The following is a 15,742-nucleotide window of genomic DNA, read 5'->3' as shown; positions in this document are numbered from 1 at the left end:
TCAGTGTGTATGAATGTGCACATGCGAGTGTGTGCACACAAGTGTGTATGTGTGCACGAGAGTGTGCGCACACGCACTTGTGTATGTGTGTGTTTGTGTGCGTGTGCACTCGCGTGTTTCTATGACACTAAATAACAGGTCAGCGTCCTGCAGCAGTTGCTACACACACACTCATTACAGAGAGCAGAGTTTAACTGTAGTCTCGGGCAGGATAGTAATTGCTATGGTCAGACCTGAGGATTAGACACTCACAGAAGGAAAACCATTATTGCAACTTCAAAGCTCACGGTGGCCAAAAAAAGTGTTAAAAGTGTTCTACAAGAGTGAGATGAGTAAAATAGCATTGCACTGTTGAGTGTGAAAACAATAATAAAGCTTGCAGAAACACCTTCCAGTTATTGATGTGAAGTCCCCCTATCGTTGTTTGAGCTCCCTCTTGTGGACACTCTTATCCACTACTGGTACAATGTATACTGTACACAAACATACACACACACACACACCCAAATCCAACTTACACTGAGTGAGGATTGGTTGTTGTTGAAGTGGTCTTGGGCAAGGACACCGAGGAGCCCATCACTAGAAGATCCATTCTGATGGCAGTCCAGTGTCACCTGGTCACGACATTGAGCATGACAGGTATACTTACAACCTGCAGGAGAGAAGAGGAGAGGAAAGGAGACAGAAAAGCCTTCATTTACAGGACAGCCTTCACATATAACACAAACAAATGTTAAATGTGCCTTTACGAGTCACCATCAATAACATTAAGCCCTTAGTGAGGATTTGCATGACATGCAAACGCTGTAATGAAAGCACCACAGCCTTTCGTGCACTCGTATTCAGTTACATTCTGCACATATTTTTGTGTTGGTTTGCATGTGTAATCAGCACTGGTTCAACAATCCAATCCTAGTCGGCCAAACAAATTCACCTTATTAACGATGCAGAATCTTAATGAGTCGCGTTTCCTTCATAGCTTGACTTCTCTCACAATTTCACAAGTGTGAACACGAGCACGATGCACTCAACTAACCGCTGCTGTTCTTTCCTGTCTTCAGTGTCACTTTTTCTCATTACACATGATGCAGGATTTTCTGGGCCCTGAATGGCAGTCCTGGGACAGACGCAGCTGACTGGGGTCTCCCTCCCCCGTTATCAGGGGGCTGCCCCTCCCAGGCCGGCCATCACCTGTCCTGTCAGATTGTTCATCATTTGCGTTAGATTTGTAAAGTCATACTGCAGTACCGGCAGGTTAATGAAATCAGAACTTTACAGATACTTTGTGTGCAAACAGAGTCTCAGTACGTGCGTGAGGTGCACCCACAGGGTGGGTTTTCCTCAAACTGTAACTGAAGTGTACACTGCATATTCCACTAGGCCGTATCTGACGACGTCCTTTCACGATCATGCCGAGCACAACGCAGAGGTTTGTTTACATTTGTCAGCCAATACAAACAAAGATTTGAATTAGCGCCTTAAATCTTATCTTTCCCGATAGCAAGCATTCACGCAGGCCCTTCCCATAGAATTGCTCACTAGCCCACAGGCTGCGAGTCAAAGTGAAACCTTAAAGCATTTCAAAGAAGTGCGGCCTGGCTCTGGACCAGGTAGCCACACCGAAGCAGTCTGATTTGACGGGACGAAGACCCAGGGCGTCCAGCCCTCGTCAGGGACCTCCACCAGGGACGGCTCCCTTCGCCAGCCCCCAACCACACACGGGGACAAACTCCAGGCAGACGCCACATCTCCGTCCCCATAGGTCGGGTCCTACCTGGGGATTTGCGCTTGATGTGCTGGGTGATTTTGCCGGAGAGTTTGCACACCGCTGCTCCCATCCCGGCGGACGCTCGGTAATGGGGGTGGCCCCCACCCCGTTCTCCGTGACTCCTCACCGGTCCTTCTCCACCTCTATCTGCGGTCTGACTGACGGAGCTCCATCTAGCACAGCCTCCCCCAGAGAAGCTGTTAGCCATGCACAATAAAAACGCTAAGTCCCTCATCTCTCTCAGCCTTGGCTATTCAGTCCTTTCTTATTTGTGTTGTCTCTCTCTTTCTCACCCCCCCCAGAGTCTTTCCTAGTCTGTCTCGATCTTCTCTCCTGATGCGCTGAGTGGGGTGATTTGACTGTCAAATGTTGGCCTTCCTGGTTCACCAGTGATGGACACAGTGAGTGAGAGGAGGGAGGAGCTTCATATTTCTGCTTCTGTGTTGTCAGCCAAACACACAGGACTGGAAACAGCTCCCAGGCACAGGCATGTGCACTCACTACATATGATACATCTCTATAACACACACACACACAGGTTTGCTGTCCGGGGCCACTGAAAAGTGCTGCTTTATACTGGCAGTAATTGCACTTCCTGTAATGAGGGGGAGCCGGTTCTATCGAGCGTGTGCACTCTGGAGTTAAGTCATCACTCACAGCAGCACACACCCAGACGGGTGTCTGGTTCTCCTGGAGGTGTGTCTGCATTTTTTTCACCCAGAAAAAAAATGACTTCTGGGACAGCAACATGTGAAGCTCCAGCTACGATTAGATAAAAATGTCGCTTCTGACGACAGCATAGGGAGTTGGCCCAAACGCCTGGTGGACGCCTGGTGGACGCCTGGTGGCCTCCCACTCTCTCTCGTTTGGTCTCAGATTCCCTGAACAGGTGACTGTGTGTGTGTGTGTGTGTGTGTGTGTGTGTGTGTGTGTGTGTGTGTGTGTGTGTGTGTGTGTGTGTGTGTGTGTGTGAGAGAGAGATATTGCTGATGCTTTGTAGACCACAGACTGTTTTACAGTATTTGTAGTTTTTTTTTCTTTTTATAAAGTTCTAATATTATAGGTCAAATAAAAATAAGATAAACTGACATATAATGCATATATAATAAATACAGGAACATCACTCAATCTCTAATTGGCAACTAAATGCATAAATGATGTGTCCATGACACACTTACTGCAGTACAAATAAGTTTCCTTGTTTGATCATCAACCTGGGAAAAGATTCCTGCACTACTCTGAGCTAAAACAACGCTCCACCAACACTCTTCTTCAGAGGCACAAACCGCAACCTCTTCGGCTTCCGTCTCGCCCGGCTCTGCTCTGGCTGAATGATGACCAGACTCCACCCGGCTGTGGCAGTGACAGAAACTGCCAGGCGACCTGCCCGACACGAGGCAGGTCACTCGGCCACGCGTCAGCCCCACACCCGAAACTCTACCCCCCCTCTCAAATCGTTCCTCCTCTGCTCACAGCGTGAGCGCGCCCCCCGGGTCAGGGACAGCACTGGGTGGCCTGCCGTGAGACCTTTCACATACCGCTGTCAGACACTCCCCGACTCTAAAACACCCCCGCCCGAGTCCGGTCCTCACACACCGCTAATGTTTACACTGCCCGGGTCTGTGTGGCCCCGCTGTGACTACTGCAGTTTTTAAAGGTCACAAGGTTTCTGAAATGCCAGAATGAACCCAACACCCACACAAAGGTCCAGAATCCCTCCTGCTGGTGTCAGTCACACAGGTGAGTAGCATGTGGATATGCCAATGAAAACAGGGGCGTTACTCTCAACATGCAAACTTATTCAGGCCCTGTACCCAAGACTGAATAATGACCTGGAGGCTGAACTCCCCTTTCTGTCTGTCTTTTTTCATTCCTTCCTCTCAGCAGTGAAACCTGATCTATTGGGACAGCAGGTTATGATGTCAGTTCAGACCCTGCTTATCCCACTTTGTAACCAAAGACCTGATGTGCTGATGTGTTTTGGGAGGGACTGGTGGTCATTATACCTACAGGACCACCTTTATACCATTTGCCTTCTCTTGTTATACTGGGCAAAAGTCAGAGACACCCACCATTTTTTAGAACTGGGCCCGCCTACACTTTCCTCTTGTTTATGCAGGTCACATTGTCGTATATTTGCAAAGCAGCAAAGGTGGTTTTCAGGTGCGTGTGTGAATGTCAGCATCTCTTTGAATAGTAAAATCATGTCAACGACATCTTTAGGAGTTACACAGCTGTAACTCAGGGATTTGAAGCTTGGGAGAATCCATGAATAAAAATATATAGAGTAGATAAATTAATTACTGATAGATTTTGTACCAGTGCGGGAAGCTTCTGTTTAATATATGTTTGTTTTATGTTTGTTTAGTGTTGTAGGCTTTATGTAATTTCTGTTAAGTACATATATAGATTTTTTTTCTGACACTGAAAAATGTATAACTTGTATGTATCTAACTATAATAAGAAAGGCACACATGGGAACACAGTTAAATTAAGAATTCATCCTCATTTTTCACTGGAAATTCTGTCAATAAACGTGGTCTCTGTCTTGGCCACAGTAGTGAACTTTCCGATTAGGTTAATAAGGGCTTCATCATTAAGGGAATCACACTAACAGAACACAGAGAGTGGCAGGAACAGGAGAAGGTGTTCAAGCCTACAGGTTACAGATTTCCATGATAAATAAATGCAGTAAGAATTTGCTATACCCAGCAATATTTTGTAGGAATAAGTCAAACTCATTGCTCCATCATTCTAACCTTGTTTGAAGAAGAACATGTGAAATTATTACAATTAAACGAATCCCCTCACAAATCAAAGCTGTGAGCAGTTTGCCAAAATCAGCCTTTTCACTGTATCGTACAAAATGATGACATGCACAACGCTGGATGCTGGACTCACCAGAGGACCTCCAGATCGCTCTGAGCTCCAGCCTTCGAGAGCGGCGCATGGCTTTGGGGAAGCTGTAGAAAAGTGCGGTCAGTCTCCTCAGAGTCCTCGCGAACGCCCTCCCCAGTGCCATCACTGACAAGGCATCCCAGGTAGCCCTGACCTCCGAGATCTCCGCTCACACTGGACACTCCTCCCGTGCATCTGACAGGCAAACGCCGCGGCCGCTGAGAACCACGGTCTTCCCCTCCCCTCGTCGTCCCTTCTTTCTCGGTCTCTCTGTCTCTCTCTGTCTGTCTGTCCCTGTCTTTCCCTCTCTCCCTCTCTCATTCAGTCTTGCCTGAGCTGCTCACCCCTTTCGGTAAGCCACCCTGCCTAGTGAGTGAGTGTATGTGTGTGTGCACACGTGTCTGTGTGTGTGGCAGGGGCTACAGTTGTCTGCCGGCCCCAAGGTGTCCCATTGTGTTCAGGGTCAGCTGGTTGAGAGGCAGCCTATTGTGGGTCGTGGGTCCGCTCTCACGGGGCGGTGACAGCTACCTAAACTCCATCTGCTGGTTTGTGTAGTCCTTTCTAGACTCACTGCCACTGCTGCTACACAAACAAGCAGATGGACTTTAGGGGAGCCAACAGGTGAGTGTCAAATAGCAAGAAACAATACAGACGAGCCAGAGAAACCTGAAACTCTGAGAATCATGTAGCACAGTGCACGGAACAAGCAAGAAAATCAGATTTTTCTTTTCAAAAATGTTTAGTATAATTCAAAATTATAGGCAGAGCTGTTCACAGTAGGAGCAAAACAAAGCAATACGTCACCACCGTTCTTTAATTTCCTACACAAGTATGTTATAGAGTTGACTAATTATGAACTATTACATATTGTAATGTATAATGGTTTAGGATGGGCGACTCTATCTGATAGACTTCAACATTAATGAGCCGAGCAGAACTTACACATGATTACAGTTAGATCTGCCTACGGTATCGGCTGAGCACGGAGACGCACAGTTTAGCTGTTATGCCGCTTTCAAATGGAACTATTTGTCTGAGAATATGAATAGTCAAAGAGCTCCAATACTAGAGCCTCAATACTAGAGCCCCAATACTAGAGCTCCTATACTAGAGCCCCAATACTACAGCCCCAATACTACAGCCCCAATACTACAGCGCCAATACTAGCTGCTTGTAAATCTAAAATAAACTCAGTTCTTGTTTAGCAGGCTTTCGGTTCACTTTAAACACTGTTCTTGTTTGTGTGGGCTTTCAGCTCAGTTTAAACAGTGTGCTATATAAATAAACTTTACTTGCCAAGCCTAAAATAACCTCTTTAACATGACATGACAGAAGAATGATCATCAGACATGTATTTAGGCTGAACCCCTCCAACCAGCTGACTGTAACGTTTAAAACCATCGACACAGGTGAACCTGTGATTTTACACCACATCCACACTGGCCTTCTTATTACGGACACGTTTAACTTCGTCTCGGCCAGCCATAACAAGGTCATCGTGAGGACTGCTGACCCACACGTGGGTCACCAAAGCATCGTGTGAACGGGCACCTGTATAACACACGAGATCCGACGCCTACACACAGAGAACAAGTCTCGAAGACAAGAGTATGCACAGCGGTGTGACGATGGGGCGCGTTCACGGTCTCACGGGGGTGGGGGGGGGGGTGCGTTCATGGTCTCACGGGGGTGGGGGGGGAGGGGGCGTTCACGGTCTCACGGGGGTGGGGGGGGTGCGTTCACGGCTCACAACTGTCGCAACATCAGAAGAGCGGCCGGTCCGAATGCCACGAGGCCTCCGTTACGAGGCCCGAGAGGGCATGATGAAAAATGCATGGTGGGTGTAGAGCAGGCTATTATCTTAATCACTTGATCCAGCGACTCTCACTCTGTCGCCTGTTTATTTGATCTCCTGAGTCTGGTGTGAGGGAGCGTCCAGGAAAGTCGCCCTCGTCCAGGTGTTCCGTTTGAGTGGACTCGGTGAAGGCTGCTTGTGAATGAACAACCACATATGGCAACAGGACCGAAGGCCAGAGTCTAACCGAAGGTCGTTTTGGGGTGAAATGAGGGGACTTAATCAAGCAATGGGGTTGTGACTTGCAGTCAGAGACAAATGTGCTAAAGGATGTCTACATCTTCATCTATGGAGTGATCTGGAGACCACAATAGTAGAAATGCAGATCCCATCTCTGAGAGAAACTATGTGATCTTGCTTATGTGACAGTAAAGAAGGAAAATATCGACCTGTCAGAAGTTGAACGTCCAAAAAAGCGTCCAGAGATGAGTTTTAACGAGTAAATGAGCAGTGATACTAAAGTGAAGTACGTATAGCAGGCCTGTCTTACGCATGAGTAGTCTTTCTCTAATGACCCCTCTTCGGAATGTTGGTAGTGACGTATCACAGTATAGACCAGTACAGCAAACCAGTCCAACGGCATGCTCACGAGCGCGTGCGCTCCCGCGTGCGCTCGCGCGTGCCAGAGTCTACCGCCTTCGACTTTTGTTTAAATTCATGTGACCCATTCTCGCTTTGTTGTCTGTTCAAAATGTTCGTAAATCTACACATATATTTCTTTCTGACAACGTGCCTTTATGCGTGACTGTCCCTTTGCGTGTCTTGTTTTAAACAAGAACGTGTAATAAGCGAGAAGAAATAGTTATATGTACATAATTTTGTTTTAATGTAGGCTATGGTTTAATGTGAAAGTGTCTCACCCGAGCACGTCAGGCCGTCTTGAAAGATGTAATCACAACACACATCGCACCAGTCCCTCGCCGCATCTTCTCTAAACAGGTGTCCTTCTCCCCTCTCCTCTTTCACCCGGGGGTCTTTGGCGCAAAAGATGGTCCTGACGTCTGGAGGTTTGTAGCCCTTCTTCCTGGACCGAGGAGCGGCCCCCCCGTTCTCGGTACACCTGAACGGTTCTCTTACGTCGTTCTGCGGTTCTCTCCAGATCTTCTCGATGTCCTCGACGTGACGATCGCGCGGTGAAGGTGTTCGCCTCACTGCTTTCACCTTCGAGTTGAGCATTTTGGATTTCTCCTTTTTGGAAAGTTCCTCCAGGCTTTCTTCGGAGCCGTCCGCTATCAGGTTTGGTAACTTGTTGAGCAGAGGTTCCGATAAAGTTGGACCGACATCGGCGTGGTGCGTTGGGGAGTACTTCCTACTGTGATGCATGGCGCATTGGCGGAGTCCGGCGTTAAGCACCTGCAACGCGCCGCTGTAGACATGCCAGGCGTTTTGAGAAGGTTTGTGATAAGATGTTTAACCCACGTAGAGAGATAGTCATGCTCGGTTTCTTTGGACGGACCACCCTTGTCTGCAACAAGACTGGGTGCAATGCGCGTGTCAGGTTTCAGTAAAGGAGCCAAGGTGTTTCAGAAAGATGCAGGGTACCTGTCACGTTCAGGAGTAAGCGTGGCAAATGATTTTTAAATCCACGTGACTTTAGAAAATAATGTCCTCGTCACACTGACGTTTTATTATGCTGGTGAATGTTTATGTACGTATGAATGTATCTTATGTATAGCAGTGGCGTAAGGGAGGGGCGCGTGCACGCGCTGCAGGGGTACCTCTACGCACGTTGGAGTTTTATTTATTGAAATATCTTCTCAGGGCAGCATGACATACGATTGGCTCTGGGAAACAGCCAATCGGAACACAGGGGGGCGTGGCTATCAGCAATTTGTATTTTGCGCCAAACGGCCGTCGTGGCTATCAGCAATTTGTATTTTGCGCCAAACGGCCGTTGCTACGGAGCAGCGAAGCAGAGAGGACCACGAGAATTATTTGAGAATCCTTCAAATAAAGTGGTAAGTGCAGGCGTAATGGCAAGTTGACATGTTTTCCTCTTGGTTATTTTAAACAGGAGAACGCATAGCGGTTGAGAAGTTATTCCACTGAGCTAGCTAGCACGGCTGATAGCTGACTGCCTGCTTAACTTTACCTTGAAATTAACCACAACGTGCTAACATGCTAATCTAACTTGCCTACTAATAGTTAGCTCCTAAAGCAGCTTGTGGTGGTTATGTTTATTCTGTTCTTGGAGCAGCTTATAGTGGAGCTCCTCTACATTCTGCTCCTAAAGCAGCTTGTGGTGGTTATGTTTATATTCTGTTCTTAGAGCAGCTTACAGTAAAGCAGCTTGTGGTGGTTATGTTTATATTCTGTTCTTAGAGCAGCTTACAGTAAAGCAGCTTGTGGTGGTTATGTTTATATTCTGTTCTTAGAGCAGCTTACAGTACAGCTCCTCTACATTCTGCTCCTAAAGCAGCTTGTGGTGGTTATGTTTATATTCTGTTCTTAGAGCAGCTTACAGTACAGCTCCTCTACATTCTGCTCCTAAAGCAGCTTGTGGTGGTTATGTTTATATTCTGTTCTTAGAGCAGCTTACAGTAAAGCAGCTTGTGGTGGTTATGTTTATATTCTGTTCTTAGAGCAGCTTACAGTAAAGCAGCTTGTGGTGGTTATGTTTATATTCTGTTCTTAGAGCAGCTTACAGTAAAGCAGCTTGTGGTGGTTATGTTTATATTCTGTTCTTAGAGCAGCTTACAGTAAAGCAGCTTGTGGTGGTTATGTTTATATTCTGTTCTTAGAGCAGCTTACAGTAAAGCAGCTTGTGGTGGTTATGTTTATATTCTGTTCTTAGAGCAGCTTACAGTACAGCTCCTCTACATTCTGCTCCTAAAGCAGCTTGTGGTGGTTATGTTTATATTCTGTTCTTAGAGCAGCTTACAGTAAAGCAGCTTGTGGTGGTTATGTTTATATTCTGTTCTTAGAGCAGCTTACAGTAAAGCAGCTTGTGGTGGTTATGTTTATATTCTGTTCTTAGAGCAGCTTACAGTACAGCTCCTCTACATTCTGCTCCTAAATATTCTATAAGCATTTTTTATTCATTACATCCCTTTCCTATGTTAAGAATATTCTAATGTGTATGCAGTCGACATGACGTACATTTGCTTTTTCCTGCACATTCATAATATTCATTGTTTTGTATATCATTTTATTTTTTATTATGTTTAGATATAATAAAATCTAGATTTAGTTCATTTAAAATTTCATTATGGCAAGTTATTAATATCTCTAATTGTGTTTCTTGTAGACAATGCAGAAGGTGTGGCTTGAAGGAATAGCAAAAAATCTGAGGAAGTCCAAAGATTCCAAAGTAAATACAGAAGTCCAACTCATTAATGGAAATGAGAAGGAATTTATGGACTCTTACATCACCAAGATCCAAGAGGAAAGGAATTATTTTTTCCATGCACCCAAGTCCACCTGCAAAGACTATTATTTTTATGCCTGTGAAAGATCAAATAAGGCAAAAGGACAAAGCAAAGGGGAGTCCAGTAAAACAAGAGCCAATTCATGCCAGGCTTATGTTTCTTTTAAAATGGTCAGGGAGGCTGGATACAACGCTGTAATAATTCGACACATGTTGGAACATACTGGACACAATGTATCCAATCCTGAAGAGCTAACGAAGAACCCAATTGATCCTGAACTATTAGGATTTGTGGAGATGTGGCTTAACCAGGGACTGTCAGTATCCCAAGTTGTGTTAAAAAGTTGTAATTGGGCACAAAGTCATGGGCACACAGATAAGCACAACAGAAGATACTATCTCACTCCTAATGATGTTAGATTAGTGAAGCGAAGTTTGCAATGCATCATGTTACCTGATATTGATGATTCTGTGAGTGTTGACAAGTTGATCAGCACTGTCTTGAAGGAAAACATTTGTTTTTATCAACCAATCACAAAAGATCAACCCTTGATTATAGTTGTTCAAACACCAGCACAGAAGGCTCTTTTGCAAGAAAGTCCCAATCCTATGATTTTCATGGATGCGTCCTACAAAGGTTTAACCTCATATGGTTATGCCTTTTATGCCCTTTTATTAGTGAATCAAACGGGAAGAGGAGTTCCTTTTGCCTACTTTATTGTAAGCCATGAATCATCTGAAACACTGACTGTTTGCTTGAAGAGCCTGTCCTCGAGCAATCCAGGCTTTTACCCAAGGTGAGTGCAAATGCATGTGGAAAAATTACATGATAGCGTTTTAAAATGAAAGCATTTTCTTTTTTTTTCTTTAATATAAAGAGCTGACCATGCTGTACCTGTTCACACCTACTCCACCTAAATACCCATCCACCCATACCCAGTCAGTCCCGCTCGCCCAAGTACCCACCAAGAGGTACTGCCCGATCACCTACCAACATATACCCAGTCACCCGTCCGCCCACTCACCTGTACCCAGTCACCTGTCTGTCCATCCACCTGTCTGTCCACACACTAGTCATGTTCTCTCAAAAAACATGTCCAAATGTTCAATGTCATACCCAGCCACCTGACCTGACAATTAGAATTGCACCCATACCACTGTACCCCCATACATATTTCAATTTGCATATGTATTTTCTGTGTGTGTGTGTTTTGTAGGTCAGTAATGATAGATCGTGACTTAAAAGAACTTGGTGCCATACGACAGACCTTCCCAAAGACCAAAGTTCTCTTATGCTGGTTTCATGTTTTGCAGGTGTGTATTACACTTCCATAACACAGAATATTCAGGGTAAACATATAATGTGTAAACATGTTATCTGAGAAAATAGGAATGAAAAAAAAAAATATTTATCCGAACAGTAATGGTTTATTTGGTCTGAAAATCACTACTTTGTAACATTAAAAACAACAAGTAGAAAAACACTACTTAATGTTTTTAACAATTTTCAAATATCTTCTGGAGGAATTGCATTATTTGTGTAGGTAGTATTCAGTTAGTTAGTATAAATATATTTTTATATATTTCCCTATATACAGTGTAATTAAAGAACAAGCTGTGACGGTATAATAATATCATTCAACTTTGGAAATAATTTTGCCTGTTCTCAATTTTAGCTGATGCACTACTTGCCTCCCTTAATTTTTTTCAGAATGGTTTACAGAAGGGGTGTCAAACTCAAATACACAGTGGGACAAAAGTGAAAACTTAGACAAAGTCGCGGGCCAACATTGATAGTTATTGAAAAAAATCTTCCTCCAGATATAACAATGAATCTATTCATATGGTCATAAACAATTTTTGCTTAAACATAACAAACGGAACAAGCAAAGCTAAATACTATATAATATATAACGTAACCCTTGTGTGGTGTTCCTATTTTTGTGTTCAGCCAGTGTTCATAGGTCTGTCAAACTCAGGTTTTCAAATCAATACAATCAGTTATATGTTAAAAAAAATACTAAACAAATAAAGCAGCAGCAGCATGAGGCCGCTATGACTACATTCAACAGAGGAGAGGGAGGTTGAGTCCTGTCCTGATTGACCTACCAAAACACCAGCAGAGCCCACAGAGCATGGCAGTGATATTAGTGATACGTGTGCTGTATAATACCAGTGGACCAGTTCTATTAGTCATGCGGTATTGTCTCACGGGCCAAATATGATTACACTGTGGGCCAAATTTTGAGTATGACACCTATGGTTTACAGAAATATAAAATATACTTTTCAGCTGCATTTTGTTATTTCTCCAACAATTTACTATCTACGTATAACTTTTAACAACTTTTACATTGACACAAATAGAATTGACAGCAATAATAATAATAATAATAATAGTTGCTGTTATTATTGTTGTTATTTATATTATCATTATTATTAATTTCAATATTTAGTGATTGTGACAGAAACACTCTAGTATAATAGTATAATCACAGAAGCTGATTCCTAAAAGCTGCACTGCCTTTACTCGTGCAATGACCCGTCCCAAATCACACAAGCTTCCCTGTATTTGTATGTTCAAGGCTGTGCATCGCTGGCTGGTGAAAAAAGATGGAGGAAACTTATCAACTGCCCAAAGAAACACCGTTATACATGCCATGATGACAATGAAAGCCTGCATGACGGTACTAAAGAAGGGATTTCTGTGACCTCTTGCAACTGAATGTTATTATTCTTGTTTCACTTTGTCAAAGAAAAATATATATCGTCGATGTCGGGAAGAAACCTCGTATCTCGATTTTTGAGGATTTTATCTCTGGCTTCTTACAGAACGGCATTGCTCGGTCATGCGCCGGGACGCGCGCGCGCACACACACACACGCACACACACATACACACCTTCCCTGCGCGCACACACAACAAGACACTGCCTCACAGACCTGCTATGTGACACACACACACATAAACGGTTTTACGGTTTTTGGTGTTTCCTGAAAAGTAGCCGTTTTCGAGATAAGAGGTTTCCGTCCGACAGCGACAATATATTTCTGTATGTTACATTGTTTGCCAGATAAATTGAAAAAGGTCATCATCTGCTTGTGACACATTTCAGGAAGAAGAATTTGAAAGTGTGTCTGCTTCAAAGTGTAGAGACCTTGAGGCCCAGTTTGGTAGCAGCCGGGTAACCCATTACCTCAGGGACCAATGGTTTCCTTTTGCCGCACTCTGGGCAAATTTTGGACGATTGTTTCAGCACAACAGCAGTGACACCAACAACAAAGCAGAGAGGTACTCATTCTCAAAGCAGTTAAAACGGGGAGTGGCATGGCATAGAGTAGTAATCATACAGGTAGTACCTGCAATCAGTTATTAAGGAATTATGTAAATAAAGCAAACTCGTATGTTTCCACAGATTAATCTCAGCAACTGTAAAATGGCATAATGTATTCTGATAATGTATCACTCCTGTTTCTAATCCACAATCATACTGACCATCATTCCTGTTTCTAATCCACAGCTATACTGACCATCATTCCTGTTTCTAATCCACAGCTATTCTGACCCTCACTCTTGTTTCTAATCCACCGTTGTTCTGACCATCACTATTGTTTCCACAGGTACATTCTAGGTACATATATATTTGTATGTTTCTTTCCCTTTTCAGATTCTTCCTCACTATAAAATACCAGTTTTTGCGAGGTCAGGCAAACAAACGAGTTGACCAGCTTCTTCAATTGCTTTGTGGAGATGTCCAAAAATACTACAAGTAAGTTCATTAGTGTCACGGTGAGGCGGCCCCCTACCGGTCGCCTCCGTCCACAGCGGCTGTTGTTGTTGTTGTTGTTTTGTGATGTCGTGTACGCCCCTCAGGTGGGCGGAGCCAGTGATCCGTTCCCACCTGATGGTCGTTTGTCTGTCTATATATGTCTTGTCGTCGTACCAGTTGACCGCTGGTCATTATATCCTTCATTTGGACGTATTACACGGGTTTTGGTTTGCACTCTTTATTAAACCATCCTTTTTCCCTGAGACTTGGCGTGATCGCTTCCTTTTCAGTTGCTCACACCTGCCTGTCACAATTAGGTCTTGGTTTTCATCAATTAGCTATTATGTTAGCTGCATGGAGAAACTTTAATAAATAAGACTTTCTCTATTGTTTCCTTGGAAAAAAATATATAAAGTAATCAAATTAAATTAGGCTCTTGTACTTTTGTTTACTTGTTATTCATTGGTTGTGATATTATACTAAGTATTGCTTTCTTCTAGTTATTTGGATGACCTCGCACATGCTGGACGACTTAACACTTCAGCCTCATCTACTTCTGTACCTACTACAAGTATGCTGGGGGATGGTCTGCACGAAAAAATTCACTTAGGTGAAGATGGGAGATGTTCACTGCCAGCAGATTTCACATCAACAGTGTCAGACCCTCGTATAATTACAGTTGATTTAGTCTGGATGCTCTGTGACTGCAAAACCTATGACAGAGGCAATCTGTGCAAGCACACTATGATGGCCAAAACTGAGGCACAAAGAAGAGGCTTAAACATACAAGTTTTACGCAATAGAGTGGCACAACAATATTTTGACAATGATCAGTTCTACATAGATGGAGACTGTCTTTCAGTATACCACCATGATGGTAATGTCACTTTTGTCTTCAGAGGTCAATCTGCTTTTTGCACTTGTACTGCCAACAGTTACCAAGAAAAATGTGTGTGCTTACATCTTGCGGATATCCTTGAAATGAACATGCCCTCTTCTTGCATGCCCATGACTGAAAGTGAGATTGTCCATCAACTGTGTCCTAAACCAAAGCCTACAGTGCAGACCATGCTGTCAGACTTGCTTGAATGGAGTCACTCACCAAACTACAAGTACAGCAGAGAACTGCACAATACAATCCAGAAAGCACACAAAATGGCCTTTGCTAACTTTGGAATAGTTTCTAGGAAATGCAAGATCTCTGCCCTGCATGCATACCGGCAACGTATTGAGAAGGCCAAACGTGACGCTAGAGAGACTTTTAAACCTGTAAGGTCACGCAGGTTACGTGTGCTGAACATAAAGAAGAAAAGTGTGTCAAGAAAGAAAATTGCGTAACTGTGTGTCACATTTCTTTTGTGGAGTCCTTTTCTCAGTGAACACTTTAAAAATATGATGGATTTACTCTAATGGTCAAATTTTTCAGCTCCAATGAACATGTAGGACCACTTTGTATTTCTACAATTACATTTGCTGTCATCCATCAGTCACTTACATCCGTTACCTAGTTCTTCAATACTAAGGACCCCCATATAGCAGGTATTATTTGGGTTGTTTTTCATTCTCAGCATTGCAGTGATGCTGGTGTGGGTAGATCAGACACAGAAGTGCTGCTGGAGTTTTTTTTTTTTAACCTCGTGACACTGGACTGAGATGGTCCACCAACCAAAAATTCTCCTGCCAACTGGAAAGCACTGATGAAGGACTATAACAAAAATGGCAGCAACAAATGAGCCATCATCTCTGACTTTACAACTAGTTAGGCCAAGGTAGTAACTCAACAGAATGGACAGCGTTTAAAAACTCCAGCAAGTGTATATTTGGATGTTGATTCTTGATATGGATGTTATAAATGTAAATAAATTGTTGATTATTTTGTTTTTCAAGCTTTGTTTAAATTTGTTTAAAAAGTCCTACAAGGAGTGACAAATTATATCTGCCAGTGTGATTAATCATATCTAACTAAATCAAGTATTCAATTAAATTCAACTTCATCATTATACCAATCAGGCTGTTCAGTATGACGCCACAGTTGGACTACTTTCAAATGCAGTGATAGAAATATATAAACAAACAACGAAGGAAA

At 43.5% G+C, this 15,742-nt stretch overlaps 2 protein-coding genes across 5 annotated transcripts in view; one reads left to right on the top strand and one right to left on the bottom strand.

Annotated features, from left to right (window-relative positions):
• The window catches only part of rassf3 (Ras association domain family member 3), a 30,966-nt gene extending 22,991 nt beyond the window's left edge, over positions 1-7,975 (bottom strand). The window contains exons 1-2 of one of the 3 annotated variants that reach the window (XM_077004884.1): positions 7,382-7,975; positions 519-652 (exon numbers count right to left, since the gene is read on the bottom strand). In XM_077004884.1, coding sequence (XP_076860999.1) covers positions 519-652; positions 7,382-7,844 — 597 coding nt within the window. In that variant the 5' untranslated portion in view covers positions 7,845-7,975. Of the gene's footprint in view, positions 1-518; positions 653-1,774; positions 1,854-4,669; positions 4,806-7,381 lie in introns of those variants that run through there. The other 2 variants (XM_077004886.1, XM_077004885.1) reach the window with 2 other exon arrangements.
• Positions 7,976-8,041: 66 nt separating this feature from the next.
• On the top strand, positions 8,042-15,513 carry LOC143514091 (uncharacterized). Of its 2 annotated transcripts, XM_077004883.1 has the most exons (9): positions 8,042-8,479; positions 9,769-10,205; positions 10,568-10,685; positions 10,767-10,860; positions 11,106-11,202; positions 12,473-12,574; positions 13,003-13,178; positions 13,555-13,656; positions 14,157-15,513. In XM_077004883.1, exons 4-9 carry the CDS (start codon positions 10,775-10,777, stop codon positions 14,992-14,994), a joined length of 1,401 nt encoding a protein of 466 aa, XP_076860998.1. In that variant the 5' UTR covers positions 8,042-8,479; positions 9,769-10,205; positions 10,568-10,685; positions 10,767-10,774; the 3' UTR covers positions 14,995-15,513. The 2 variants fall into 2 exon arrangements, with proteins under 2 accessions (XP_076860998.1, XP_076860997.1); XM_077004882.1 differs by lacking the exon at positions 10,767-10,860 and having other exon boundaries at positions 9,769-10,685; positions 14,157-15,512.
• Positions 15,514-15,742: the final 229 nt, after the last annotated feature.

This window comes from Brachyhypopomus gauderio, chromosome 5, assembly GCF_052324685.1.
Source record: "Brachyhypopomus gauderio isolate BG-103 chromosome 5, BGAUD_0.2, whole genome shotgun sequence".
Lineage (NCBI taxonomy): Eukaryota > Metazoa > Chordata > Actinopteri > Gymnotiformes > Hypopomidae > Brachyhypopomus > Brachyhypopomus gauderio.
Note: the sequence above shows the minus strand (reverse complement) of the source record. Positions and strands in the feature narration are given on the sequence as shown.